This window comes from Rhinopithecus bieti, unplaced genomic scaffold (assembly GCF_001698545.2).
Source record: "Rhinopithecus bieti isolate Rb0 unplaced genomic scaffold, ASM169854v2 scaffold_81727, whole genome shotgun sequence".
Lineage (NCBI taxonomy): Eukaryota > Metazoa > Chordata > Mammalia > Primates > Cercopithecidae > Rhinopithecus > Rhinopithecus bieti.
Genome location: NW_016834786.1, coordinates 223,920 through 237,659, shown reverse-complemented (window position 1 = coordinate 237,659; position 13,740 = coordinate 223,920). Strand labels below are relative to the sequence as shown.

The 13,740-nt window shown below is 44.7% G+C and overlaps 1 protein-coding gene across 1 annotated transcript in view; it reads left to right on the top strand.

The window, feature by feature from the left end:
- MTCH2 (mitochondrial carrier 2) overlaps positions 1 to 13,740 on the top strand; it is a 30,285-nt gene that overhangs the window by 8,010 nt on the left and 8,535 nt on the right. The window contains exons 4-11 of the mRNA XM_017865728.1: positions 2,812 to 2,838; positions 3,655 to 3,717; positions 6,701 to 6,758; positions 7,334 to 7,385; positions 7,806 to 7,865; positions 9,674 to 9,767; positions 11,898 to 11,945; positions 13,258 to 13,325. Coding sequence (XP_017721217.1) covers positions 2,812 to 2,838; positions 3,655 to 3,717; positions 6,701 to 6,758; positions 7,334 to 7,385; positions 7,806 to 7,865; positions 9,674 to 9,767; positions 11,898 to 11,945; positions 13,258 to 13,325 — 470 coding nt within the window. The remainder of the gene's footprint in view (positions 1 to 2,811; positions 2,839 to 3,654; positions 3,718 to 6,700; positions 6,759 to 7,333; positions 7,386 to 7,805; positions 7,866 to 9,673; positions 9,768 to 11,897; positions 11,946 to 13,257; positions 13,326 to 13,740) is intronic.

The window sequence follows — 13,740 nt, the reverse complement described above, 5'->3', positions numbered from 1 at the left end:
AAAATGTTGTCTTTTTAAAATCTGATATGGCTAGAAAATAATAAAACTGATGTTAAAAAATAAGAAAACAATAAAACTGGTGGTTACACAAGAAGGAGCTCTCAATTGATAATTTTATTTTCACCTAGCTCACATTTGGTTTCCAAAATACGCCACAAAAAATTCCTCTTGCAGGAATTTTCTCTGGGCTCTGGCAGTATTCATGATCTCTTCTCTAGAAGAGAAAAAAAAAAATCTCTCATTTTAGAAACCGTCAGATACAAAGGAAAAGTGAGGCGATTTCAGCTCTTCACACTTAACACCAATTCTCTGTCCTTTTATGCAGGGAAGAAAAGAGTCTTGCCCTAATTTGGTATTGGTCCTGCCCTTTCCATGAGAAAAGTGGGAACCCTGGACTTTGTTTTACTAACTTATTTTCTGTTAAAACTAAAAGTTCTGGCCGGGCGCGGTGGCTCAAACCTGTAATCCCAGCACTTTGGGAGGCCGAGACGGGCGGATCACGAGTTCAGGAGATCGAGACCATCCTGGATAACACGGTGAAACCCTGTCTCTACTAAAATACAAAACTAGCTGGGCGAAGTGGCGGGCGCCTGTAGTCCCAGCTACTCAGGAGGCTGAGGCAGGAGAATGGCGTAAACCCGGGAGGCGGAGCTTGCAGTGAGCTGAGATCCGGCCACTACACTCCAGCCCCAGTGACAGAGTGAGACTCTGCCTCAAAAAAAAAACAAAAAACAAAAACAAAAAAAAACAAAACTGAAAGTTCTTGGCCAGGCGCAGTGGCTCATGCCTGTAATCCCAGCACTTTGGGAGGCCAAGGCAGGTGGATCAGCTGAGGTCAGCAGTTCGAGACCAGCCTAGCCAACATGGTGAAACACTGTCTCTACTAAAAATACACAAATCAGCCAGGCGTGGTGGTGGGCGCCTGTAATCCCAGCTACTCAGGAGGCTGAAGCAGGAGAATCACTTGGACCTGGGAGGTGGAGGTTGCAGTGAGCTGAGATCTAACCATTGCACTCCAGCAGTGAGCCGAGATTGCACCATAGCACTCCACCTGGGCAACAAGAGTGAAACTCCATCTAAAAAAAAAAATCTGAAAGTTCTTGAGTTTTCTTTTTTGTTGTTCTTATTTTGTAATTATTTCTTTAAATTTATTATTTTTGTTTTTTAGAGACAAAGTCTCACTGTGTTGCCCAGTCTGGTCTTGAATTCCTGGGCTCAAGCAGTCCTCCCTTTTCAGCCTTCCAAAGTGTTGGGATTACAGGCGTGAGCCACTGAGCATGTTCCCTTTTTGTTTTGTTTTGTTTTGTTTTGTTTTTTGTTTTTTTTGTTTTTGTTTTTTGAGACAGAGTTTCACTCTTGTTGCCCAGGCTGGAGTGCAATGGCATGGTCTCAGCTCACTGCAGCCTCCACCTCCCGGGTTCAAGCAATTCTCCTGCCTCAGCCTTCCACATAGCTGGGATTACAGGCACCCGCCACCATGCCTGGCTAATTTTTGTATTTTTAGTAGAGATGGGGTTTCGCCACGTCAGCCAGGCTGTTCTCAAACTCCTGACCTCAGGTGATCCACCTGCCTCAGCCACACAAAGTGCTGGGATTACAGGTGTGAGCCACCACGCCCGGCCCCTTTTCTTTTTTTCTGAGATGGAGTCTTGCTCTGTTGCCCAGGCTGGAGTGCAGTGGTGTGATCTCAGCTCACTGCAGTCTTTACCTCCCGGGTTCAAGCAGTTCTCTCTCTTGTCTCAACTTCCCAAGTAACTGGGATTACAGGCGCCCGCCACCAAGCCTGGCTAATTTTTGTATTTTTAGTAGAGATGGGGTTTCACCACATCAGCCAGGCTGTTCTCAAACTCCTGACCTCAGGTGATCCGCCTGCCTCAGCCACGCAAAGTGCTGGGATTACAGGCATGAGGCACCACGCCCAGCCCCTTTTCTTTTTTTCTGAGATGGAGTCTTGCTCTGTTGCCCAGGCTGGAGTGCAGTGGTATGATCTCAACTCACTGCAGTCTTTACCTCCTGGGTTCAAGCAATTCTTCTGTCTCAGCTTCTCAAGTAGCTGGGAATACAGGCGCCCACCACCAAGCCCAGCTAATTTTTGTATTTTTAGTAGAGATGAAATTTCACTATGTAGGCCAGGCTGGTCTCGAATTCCTAACCTCAAGTGATCCACCTGCCTCGGCCTCCCAAAGTGCTGAGATTACAGGCATGAGCCACTGTACCTGGCCTTCCCTTTTCTTTTTTTTCTTTTCTTTTTTTTTTTTTGAGACGGACTCTTGCTTTGTCACCCCGGTTGGAGTGCAGTGGCGTGATCTTGGCTCCCTGCAACCTCCGCCTCCTGGGTTCAAGTGATTCTCTTGCGCCACCCTCCCTAATAGCTGGGATTACAGGCGTGCACCCCAATGCTCCGCTGATTTTTGTATTTTTAGTAGAGATAGGGTTTCACCATGTTGGCCAGGCTAGTCTTGAACTCGTGACCTCAGGTGATCTGCCCACCGTGGCCTCCTAAAGTGCTGGGATTACAGGCATGAGCCACCTCCCCTTTTCTTTTTTGAAAGAAGAGTTTTCATGACCATTTGCTTTTCTTCCAACTGACCAATATGTTAAACTTAGCAACAAGTTTATCTTGGAGATCCATATTTCCAGTTGGTTAATGGGGAGTAGAAGTTAACTAAAGACTTGCAGCTGAAAAAAAAAACAGAAAAACTTCAAAAAAACTTCAGCTAATTTACTTTCTGTCAGTAGAGTTTTCATTTTATGTCTTCTCTCACATGACACTGTAATAACCCTAATCATCCTTTTTCTTTTTTTCTATAGCATTACCAGGAGAGTGACAAGGGTGAGGTATGTTGGAGCTGATTTCTAAGCATGAGGGCCTTTCCCTTGCAAGTTATTATTGCTTTTGGGGCCTCTTTTGGGGAAAAGCCAAGTAGTCAGTCTCCTATTCATCTCAGTGAGTGTTGTCCTATGGGGTGGCCACCAGTTTGGACAGTTCTGTTTGAAACCATCAGGATGGCTGGGCATGGTGGCTCATGCCTGTAATCCCAGCAGTTTTAGAGGCCAAAGTGGGAGGATCACTTGCATCTAAGAGTTTGAGACCAGCCTGGGCAATATAGTAAGACCCCTTCTCTACAGAAAATCAGAGATTAGCGGGGCCTGGTGGCACACACCTCTGTAGTCTCAGCTACTTGGGAGGTTGAGGTGGGAGGATCACTTGAGCACAGGAGGTCAAGACTGCAGTGATCCATGATCATATCACTGCACTCAGCCTGAGTGACAGAGCAAGACCCTATCTCAAAAGAAATGAAAACCATCAAGATCGGCCGGGCGTGGTGGCTCACGTCTGTAATCCCAGCGCTTTGGGAGGCCGAGGCAGGCGGGGATCACAAGGTTAGGAGATCGAGACCATCCTGGCTAACGTGTTGAAACCCCTCTCTACTAAAATACAAAAATTAGTGGGGCATGGTGGTGAGCAACTGTAATCCCAGCTACTTGGGAGGCTGAGGCAGGAGAAGCACTTGTAACCAGAGGTCGAGCTTTGCAGTGAGCCGAGATTGTGCAACTGCACTCCAGCCTGGGTGACAGAGCGAGACTCCGTCTCAAAAAAAAAAAAAAAAAGAAACCATCAAGATCTCTATTTTCTTTGATTTTGATTTCCAGGAGTTAGGACCTGGAAATATACAGAAAGAAGTCTCATCTTCCTTTGACCGCGTTATCAAGGAGGTAAGAGATGAATTACATCCTGTGCTGTTTGCCCAGATCAAACTGTGGTGTTGCAACTATGGAATCAGAATCATCAGGCCTGTGTGTTCATGTCTGTTCCCAAATGAAATTAAACCTTCAAATTAATTTGGGCTTTACTACATGTATAACATTAAAAAGAGAGAGGATCAGTGCTTGCTGTTCAGAATAGATGTATTTCAAGAAAACACATTTTGCCCACACATTCCATCTTTAAAATACTGAAAGTCTTCTAATAGTGTTGAAAACCTCAGGAATAAAAGTGTTAAAATAGGCCAGGTGTGGTGGCTCACGCCTGTAATCCCAGCACTTTGGGAGGCCAAGGCAGGAAGATCACTTGACCCCAGGAGTTAGAGACCAACTTATGCAACATAGTGAGACCTCGTCTCTACAAAAAATAGAAAACTAGGTGTGTGGTGGCGCATATCTGTAGTCCCAGGTACTTGAGAGGCTGCGGTGAGAGGATTACGTGAGCCCAGGAAGTTGAGGCTGCAGTGAGCTATGATTGTGCCACCACACTCCAGCCTGTGTGACAGAGCAAGACTCTGTCATTAGAAAAAAGTATTAAAATAGCGGCCAGGCCCTTTGTATGTTGGATAGTATCTATGCAGAAATGCTCTTTTGACATTTTTCTGACTCTGAAATGTTCCTCTTCACCCATTTCCCACCCCCATCTTCTGCTATAGGTTTTTCTGTGCCTGGCTTTCAGAACTATTCTCTTATTTCTTAAGTCTTCACATTGTCTTAATTGTCATTAATGAAGTCACAATTTTATCCAGGAAATGCAGCCGTCTAAAATACATATTCCAAGGGTTGGGCGCAGTGACTCACGCCTGTAATCCCAGCACTTTGAGAGGCCGAGGCGGGCGGATCACCTGAGGTCAGGAGTTCGAGACCAGCCTGACCAACATGGAGAAACCCCGTCTCTACTAAAAATACAAAAATTAGCTGGGCAAGGTGGCGCATGTCTGTAATCCCAACTACTCGGGAGACTGAGGCAGGAGAATCGCTTGAACCTGGGAGGCGGAGGTCGTGGTGTGCCAAGATTGCGCCATTGCACTCCAGCCAGGGCAATGAGAGTGAGACTCCATCTCTCTCTCTCTCTCTCTCTCTCTCTCTTTCTCTCTCTCTCTCTCTCTATATATATATATGTATTCCAAAACAAACATTACTAAAGGTCTGGAAACCAGATAAATTAGCTCTATTTTCTGTAAATTTTCATGAAATTAGTTTGCTTAAAAGCAGGGATAAATGTATTACTATGCAATTAGTATTTTTCTTAGTTTGCCCATCCTGTCCCATAGGATCTTATGCCCTTGGGGAAGGGGTGAAGGCTGTCTTAAAACTCAGTGACTAGGCCGGGTGTGGTGGCTCACACCTATAATCCCAGAACTTTAGGAGGCCAAGGCAGGCGGATCATGAGGTCAGGAGGTCGAGACCATCCTGACTAGCCAGCCCGGCCAACATGACGAAACCCCGTCTCTACTAAAAATACAAAAAAAATTAGCCGGGCATGGTGGTGGGTGCCTGTAAATCCAGCTACTCAGGAAGCTGATGCAGGAGAATCGCTTGAACCTGGGAGGTGGAGGTTGCAGTGAGCTGAGATCGCAGCACTGCACTCCACCCTGGGCGGCAAAGCAAGACTCCGTCTCAAAAAAAAAGAAAAAAGAAAACTCAGTGACTATAAAGATACTGTTTAAATGCAAACGCCAGCCGGGCGCGGTGGCTCACACCTGTAATCCCAGCACTTTGGGAGGCTGAGGTGGGCGGATCATGAGGTCAGCAGATGGACACCATCCTGGCTAACATGATGAAACCCTGTCTCTACTAAAAAATACAAAAAAAAAAAGAAAATTAGCCAGGCATGATGGCGGGTGCCTGTAGTCCCAGCTCCTCGAGAGGCTGAGGCAGGAAAATGGTATGAACCTGGGAGGAGGAGCTTGCAGTGAGCTGAGTTCGCACCACTGCACTCCAGCCTGGGCAACAGAGCGAAACTCCATCTCAAAAAAAAAAAGCAAAAGCCAATGGTAGACCTGCTACATTTACAATCCCAGAACCTAAATGCAAATATTATAATTTAATTTTCTTTATTACCTCCTGATAGAGTCCTAGAGTAGAAAGATCAACTAGGAAGAACACAGCAGCTCTAAGATACTGCACAATTACTGGGTTGTAGTCACAAAACTAAGTTGTTCTCTTCGCCCAAAAATATGGGTAGAGACTAAGTGGAGCCTGCCATTTGTCTAGAATGATATTGGACTCTCCAAAATCACTTACCAATAAAGAGAGCAACTTAATAATCTCAACAAAGGCCTCATATTTTTTTTTCAGTTTAATGACTGTCTGTTGGTGACCTTTCCTGTTTCTTTATTTTTTCTCATACCTGTGAAATTGAGAAAACAACAGAAGCCTGCTTTGCAGAGAAATTTTGAGAAGTAACTATAATCGAACATTGAAATCCATGAGTGAAAAGTATGATAAAAGTGAATGAGATCTTTCTCATCCCATTCAAACTCTTCTCCTTTTTTTTTTTGAGGTGGAGTCTCGCTCTGTCGCCCAGGCTGGAGTGCAGTGGCCGGATCTCAGCTCACTGCAAGCTCCGCCTCCCGGGTTCATGCCATTCTCCTGCCTCAGCCTCCCGAGTAGCTGGGACTACAGGTGCCCGCCACCTTGCCCGGCTAGTTTTTTGTATTTTTTTTTTAGTAGAGACGAGGTTTCACCGTGTTAGCCAGGATGGTCTCGATCTCCTGACCTCGTGATCCGCCTGTCTCGGCCTCCCAAAGTGCTGGGATTACAGGCTTCAGCCACCGCGCCCGGCCTCAAACTCTTCTTGACTCCAGCCAGAACAGGAGGGCTGTGTCATTCACTTTCTTATCCTATACCACGATATCCACCCACATTCCTTCTCACAGGCATTTGAGTGTCATTTATTTAGATTTCAGAAGTGTGTGTTGATTGTTTCTAGACAACTCGAGAGATGATCGCTCGTTCTGCTGCTACCCTCATCACACATCCCTTCCATGGTATGTTTGCAGTTGACAACTGACCTTTCTTTTATAACCTGATCTCTCCTGACCACTTAGATAGGTTGATGTGGCGGTTGACTAAAATGCCTTGCCTGCATGTTTTTGTTTGCTTGCTTGTTTTGGCTTTTATCAGATTTATCCAGATAGCAAAATGTCTTTAGGTGGAAAATCTTTTTTTTCCAGGGCGATCAAAATCTATCTTAACATAGTTTTTTGTTGTTGTTGTTGTTTTTGTTGTTTGTTTGTTTTGAGACAAGAGTTTTGCTCTTGTTGCCCAGGCTGGAGTGCAGTGGTGCAATCTCGGCTCACTGAAACCTCAGCCTTTCGGGTTCAAGCAATACTCCTGTCTCAGCCTCCTGAGGAGCTGGGATTACAGGCGCATGCCACCACGCCTGGATAATTTTTGTATTTTTGGTAGTGGTGGGATTTCATCATATTGGTCAGGCTGGTCTTGAACTCCTGACCTCTGGTGATCCACCCGCCTCGGCCTCCCAAAGTGCTGGGATTACAGGCGTGAGCCACCGCACCTGGCCTTAACATAGTTGTAAACATCTTTTCTCTATGTTCCACAGTGATCACTCTGAGATCTATGGTACAGTTCATTGGCAGAGAATCCAAGTACTGGTAAGTGTTTTTGTTTTCACATACTCAAGGAGATCTTTTGAAGCCAAAGTACTAGGATAATACTACTTTATATTTTTATGATACCTTACAGTTTGTAGAACAAATTTGTATCTGATGTCATTTGATCTGCACAAAAAACAATAAAATAGGAGAAAATACGCCCAGGCAGGTTTAGTAGCCTACCTAGGATTTCAGAGTAAGTTGCAGAGCCCCTGACTCCATATGACTATACACCTAGGTAGTTAGTATCTTCACTCCTATCTCCAAATTTAGCTATCTTTGCAGAGTGAGAGAGTGCTAGAAAAGTGTGAGGGAAGGAGTTTGTAGATTTGACCTTGTCCAATGTGATAATTGAAATTATTTTGTTTATAGCTCCAAAATAATCTTAATATATTTTATCTTTTCTTCTTGTGTACATAGTGGACTTTGTGATTCCATAGTAACCATCTATCGGGAAGAGGGCATTCTAGGATTTTTCGCGTGAGTAAATATTGATTAGTATGTAATTTTTGTATGAGTGGGAAACATTTCCTGAAAATAAGGACAGTGGGCTGGGTCCAGTGGCTCACACCTGTAATCCCAGCACTTTGGGAGGCCGAGGCGGGCAGAACACGAGGTCAGGAGATCGAGACCATCCTGGCTAACACAGTGAAACCCCGTTTCTACTAAAAATACAAAAAAATTAGCCGGGCATGGTGGCAGGCGCCTGTAGTCCCAGCTACTCTGGAGGCTGAGGCGGAGAATGGCGTGAACCCAGGAAGCGGAGCTTGCAGTGAGCCAAGATCACGCCACTGCACTCCAGCCTGGGGGACAGAGTGAGACTCCATCTCAACAAAAAAAAAAAGAAAGAAAATAAGGACAGTGAATCTTTGTTTCATCCTTGGGGAAAATGTACTCCCTGGGCTTACCTCACATTACATTCTAGTTATTTTTTTTCTTTTTTCTCTGCAGAAAGGTATTTAGGCCCCATATGACTAGAATTCTCTTGTGAAGACCCCAAACCTTTGCTTCTAGATACTTAAAACATTTGAGGCCAGGCATAGTGGCTCATTCCTGTAATCCCAGACTTTAAGAGTCCAGGGTGGTTGGATCACCTGAGGTCAGGAGTTCAAGACCAGCCTGGCCAACATGGTAAAACCCCGTCTCTGGGTGTGGTGGTGTGCACCTATAATCCCAGCTACTCGGGAGGCTGAGGCAGGATAATTGCTTGAACCCGGGAGGTGGAAGTTACAGTGAGCTGAGATTGTGCCACTGTACTCCAGCCCGGGCAACAGAGTGAGACTCCATCTCACAAAATAAAAATAAAATAAAAGATAAAATTAAATAAGAAATTTCTTTTTTTAACAAAGGACTTAATTCCAAGTTTCTACCCTTATAGTAAACTCCCAATTCTATATAGATAATAAAATGAGAAAATTAAATGTTGAAAATGGGGAAATCATCTTAACTTGTATTTTCCTTAACTTACTAAAAGATACGTTTTTGCAAGACTTGAATTTACTTTGAAAGAACTTAGACTACTACCCTCATTCTTCTATGAAGAAAAATTTTGCATCATTACCTAAATGGTTGTTTTTTTTTTTTTAATTTTCAGAGTATCTCCACATATGGATTTTGAATGTCATAAATACTCTGTGAGATAGGCAGGACAGCTATAGTTAGTATCACTTTAGAGATTAAAAAACATGGATGCTCTGAGAGTTTCATCTGCTGCCTGTCACATCGCTGATGAGTGCTGGAGCTGGCATTTGAAGCTGGTCTTCAATCCGTGTGGAAATGCTCTTCCCACTATTCCATGCTGCCTCACCTAGGTCACCTAGACCCTAGAAAGGTAGTTTTTGATGCCTCTCATCTATATCTGTACTTGGAACCATTCTTGCTTTGTAATTTTTCTCATCTTTTGTCTGCCAAATTTGAATATCAGATAGCTTAGCAAAATCATTTTTTTAAGCTGGTCAAAGCAAAACAATATTTAAGTCTCTTCTGCAAAGCACCTCGCAAATGTTTTGCCTCCCTGCTTACAGTTATGAATAGTAAGGTGGGCCACTGAGGGTATAGCCGACCTGCATTTTAAACGTAGGAACAAAAGTCACTGGAGATCAGCTTCAAGTACAGCTTGTTAACGAGAATGAACTAGGTGTGCGGGCTGGATTCTGGTGTTTGATGTCTTTTTCACTTCCCTGGAATGTTTTGTGACCTCTAATTATATGAGAAGCATTTGTACTGAAGAGCCTGTCTTTTTACTGATCACATTTTTTGGTTCTTATTTTTATTGTTTCTTCATGTAGGGGTCTTGTTCCTCGCCTTCTAGGTGACATCCTTTCTTTGTGGCTGTGTAACTCACTGGCCTACCTCGTCAATACCTATGCACTGGACAGTGGGGTAGGTTGTAACCTTCATGAGATGTGCTGGCCTTGGCTTTAATCTGGCAGCTAGTTTAGCTTTTAAAGTAAGATGTGCCAGGCGCGGTGGTTCACGTCTGTAATCCCAGCACTTTGGGAGGCCGACGCGGGCGGATTACCTGAGATCAGGAGTTCCAGACCAGCCTGGCCAACATGGTGAAACCTCGTCTCTACTAAAAATACCGAAAAAAGTAGCTGGGCCCACGTGGTGGTGCGTACCTGTAGTCCCAGCTACTTGGGAGGCTGAGGCAAGAGAATCGCTTGAACCCAGGAGGTGGAGGTTGCAGTGAGCCAAGATCATGCCACTGCATTCCAGCCTGAGTGACAGAGGGAGACACCATTTCCAAAAAGTAAATAAATAAATAAATAAATAAATAAATAAATAAATGAAGTAAGATGACAGTTTGCTACATGCCAGACTGAACAATTAGGTAAAAATTATCAAATTTTCAGATGTTAATGAAATGACCCATACTGTTTACTGAAGAATGATACACGTTAAAAGTCCCTAAGATATGACAGAGTATACCCAAGAGACTTAGCCCTGTATTCGTTCAGGGCTTTAAAGAGATCACTTCTTTATTCATACTTAAGAGAACCTGGGAAAGCAGGACATCTTTATGGCATATCTGGGGCTTTTCATCTAATCTGGACTTAAGGGGGTACCTGTATTGGCTTTTTAGAAACCTCAGCCTTTTGAGAATTAGTCTTATCTAGAAGTTGTCTTTCCTATCTCAGCAGTTGTGGGGCCTCTTGTATATAGGCAGCTTCATAGCATGATGAAAAATTGAACACGTCATGGGGTATATGACTCAATCCATGTTGTAAACCTCTTGAGTATAGAGAGGAATTTTCTTCAGCGCATCTGGTAGAAAGCTAGCTGTGTACAACAAAAGTAGTGAATTGTCCCTTAGATATGCTATAAATATGGTTTTCCAGGGACTATATTTCTAGGACATGGGAAAAGGTTATCAATCTCATTTTCTTTTGTATTTGAAATCCTTTTACATTCATTCCTAAGGCATTTTAGTATAATATGAATTTGTCTGTTAATATTGAATCAGGTTGATCATTTTGACCACTGCCTTATTATTCTAATAATCAGTGTTTTATGGTTTTGTCCTCAAAATTACAGGTGTGGTGGCTCATGCCTGTAATCCCAACACTTGAGGCTGAAGTGGGAGGATCACTTGAGCCCAGGAGATCAAGGTTGTGAGATCACAGCTCACTGCCCCTCCAGCCTGGGCAACAATGAGAGAGATCAGATCCTGTCTCAAAAAAAAGAAAATTAATTTTCAAGCAGTCAAGCTGATAATTTAGAGATAGACTATATTGACATGGAGAGCAAGGCACAGTAGCTCCAGTCTGTAATTCCAGCAACTCAGGAGTCTTAGGTGGGAGGTTTGCCTGAAGCCAGGAGTTTGAAATCAGCCTAGGCAACATAGCAAGACACACCATCTCTTAGCTAGGCATAGTGGCTGACGCCTATAATCTCAGCACTTTGAGAGGTCAAGGTGGGACGATCTCTTGAGCCCAGGAGTTTGAGACCAGCCTGGGCAAACTTAGGGAGACTCCATCTCAAAAAAAAAGACACCATCTCTTAAAAAATACTTTGAAATTTAGGCCGGGCGCGGTGGCTCAAGCCTGTAATCCCAGCACTTTGGGAGACCAAGGCGGGTGGATCACAAGGTCAGGAGAACAAGACCATCCTGGCTGACATGGTGAAACCCCGTCTCTACTAAAAATACAAAAAAAAAACTAGCCGGGCGAGGTGGCGGGCGCCTGTAGTCCCAGCTACTCGGAGGCTGAGGCGGGAGAATGGCGTGAACCCGGGAGGCGGAGCTTGCAGTGCACTAGCTGAGATCGCCCCACTGCACTCCAGCCTGGGCGACACAGCGAGACTCCGTCTCAAAAAAAAAAAAAATACTTCGAAATTTGCTGGACGTGGTGATGTGTGCTTCAGGAGGTCACTGCACTTCAGCCTGGGTGACAAAGCGAGACACTGTCTGAAAGTTTAAAAAAAAAAGAAAAAAAAGAGAAAGGAAAAAAGAATATATTGATGTGTTGTAGTGTTGTAGTCAATTAATTGAAGGCTCTTTTCCTGTTTTAGGTTTCTACTATGAATGAAATGAAGAGTTATTCTCAAGCTGTCACAGGAGTGAGTTTTTTAAAATCCTTTTAACCTTCTAGGAATAGTTGTGTTTTGTTTTGTTTTCGTTTTAAATCTGGCTTGTGTCATCACTGCTTTAAGATAACCAGATATCTCACTGGGACATCTCCCTCAAATTTGTTATATTTGTCAAAGGTAAGAATAACTCAGTGTTCAGCCAGGCGCCGTGGATCACACCTGTAATCCTAGCACTTTGGGAGGGTGAGGTGGGCGGATCACCTGAGGTCAGGAGTTCAAGACCAGCCTGGCCAACGTGGTGAGTCCCCGTCTCTACTGAAAATACTAAAATTAGCCAAGCATGGTGGTGCATGCCTATAATCCCAGCTACTCAAGAGGCTGAGGCAGGAGAATTGCTGGAACGTGGGACACGGAGGCTGCAATGAGCTGAGATCACGCCACTGCACTTCAGCCTGGGTGACAGAGTGAGACTGCGTCTCAAAGAAAAAAGAGAGAATAACTCAGTTTTCGAAGGAACAACAGACTTACATGTGAAAATAAAGAGAATAAGGCAGAGCCCCTGCCTCACATCCTGCATGGTTTCGTACTGCTCAGGTTCATAGTGGGTGTGCCTTTCCTCCTAAATAATATTGTTCAGGCCAGACATGGTGGTTCACGCCTGTAAAGCCAGCACTTCGGGAGGCCGAGGAAGGAAGATCACTTGAGGCCAAGAGTTCAAGACCAGCCTGGGCAACTGAGCAAGACCCCATTTCTACAAAAGTTAAAAAAAAAAAAAATAGCTGGGGCGGGCACGGTGGCTCACTCCTGTAATCCCAGCACTTTGGGAGGCTGAGGTCGGGAGTTCGACACCAGCCTGGCCAACCTGGAGAAATCTCGTCTCTACTAAAACTACAAAATTAGCTGGGCATGGTGGTGCATGCCTGTAATCCCAGCTACTCGGGAGGCTAAGGCGGGAGAATTGCTTGAACCCAGGAGGCGGAGGTTGCAGTGAGCCAGTATTGCGCCATTGCACTCCAGCCTGGGCAACAAGAGCGAAACTCCGTCTCAAAAAAAAAAAAAAAAAAGAAAAGTAGCTGGGCATGGTGGCGTGCACCTATAGTCCCAGCTACTCAGGATCAGAGAAGTCTTCTAGCCTTTTATTAAAATGTTGGATGCCGTGGTGTGTTAAGAGGAAGAAGCATCTCCAGGCTCAAAACTGTAACTGTTGTCTTTCCAGGGTACTGAGAAAGCGAGACAAGCGTTAGAGTGTCTCACCACAGTGGCACTAGGCCTTTAAGGTAAAAGAAAGGAGAATAAAGACTAGGAATGATCTAATAACAGCTGCCTTGTTTCCATTTTACAGTTTTTTGCGAGTATGTTGACCTATCCCTTTGTGCTTGTCTCCAATCTTATGGCTGTCAACAACTGTGGGTAAGTACTTTGTATTTCTTATTCTAGTAGGTGGCTGACCGTATGCTGACAGGTGGAGCAGCCTTGTAGAAATTTAGGAAAGATGAGAGATCAGTGTCAAGCTCTGATTGGTATTTTTTTTAAAAAGCGGGGAGGAAAAGTATAATTTATACCATTAGAAGATTCCTGGCCGGGCGCGGTGGCTCAAGCCTGTAATCCCAGCACTCTGGGAGGCCGAGACGGGTGGATCACAAGGTCAGGAGATCGAGACCATCCTGGCTAACCCGGTGAAACCCCGTCTCTACTAAAAAAATATAAAAAACTAGCCAGGCGAGGTGGCGGGCGCTTGTAGTCCCAGCTACTCGGGAGGCTGAGGCAGGAGAATGGCGTAAACCCGGGAGGCGGAGCTTGCAGTGAGCTGAGATCCGGCCACTGC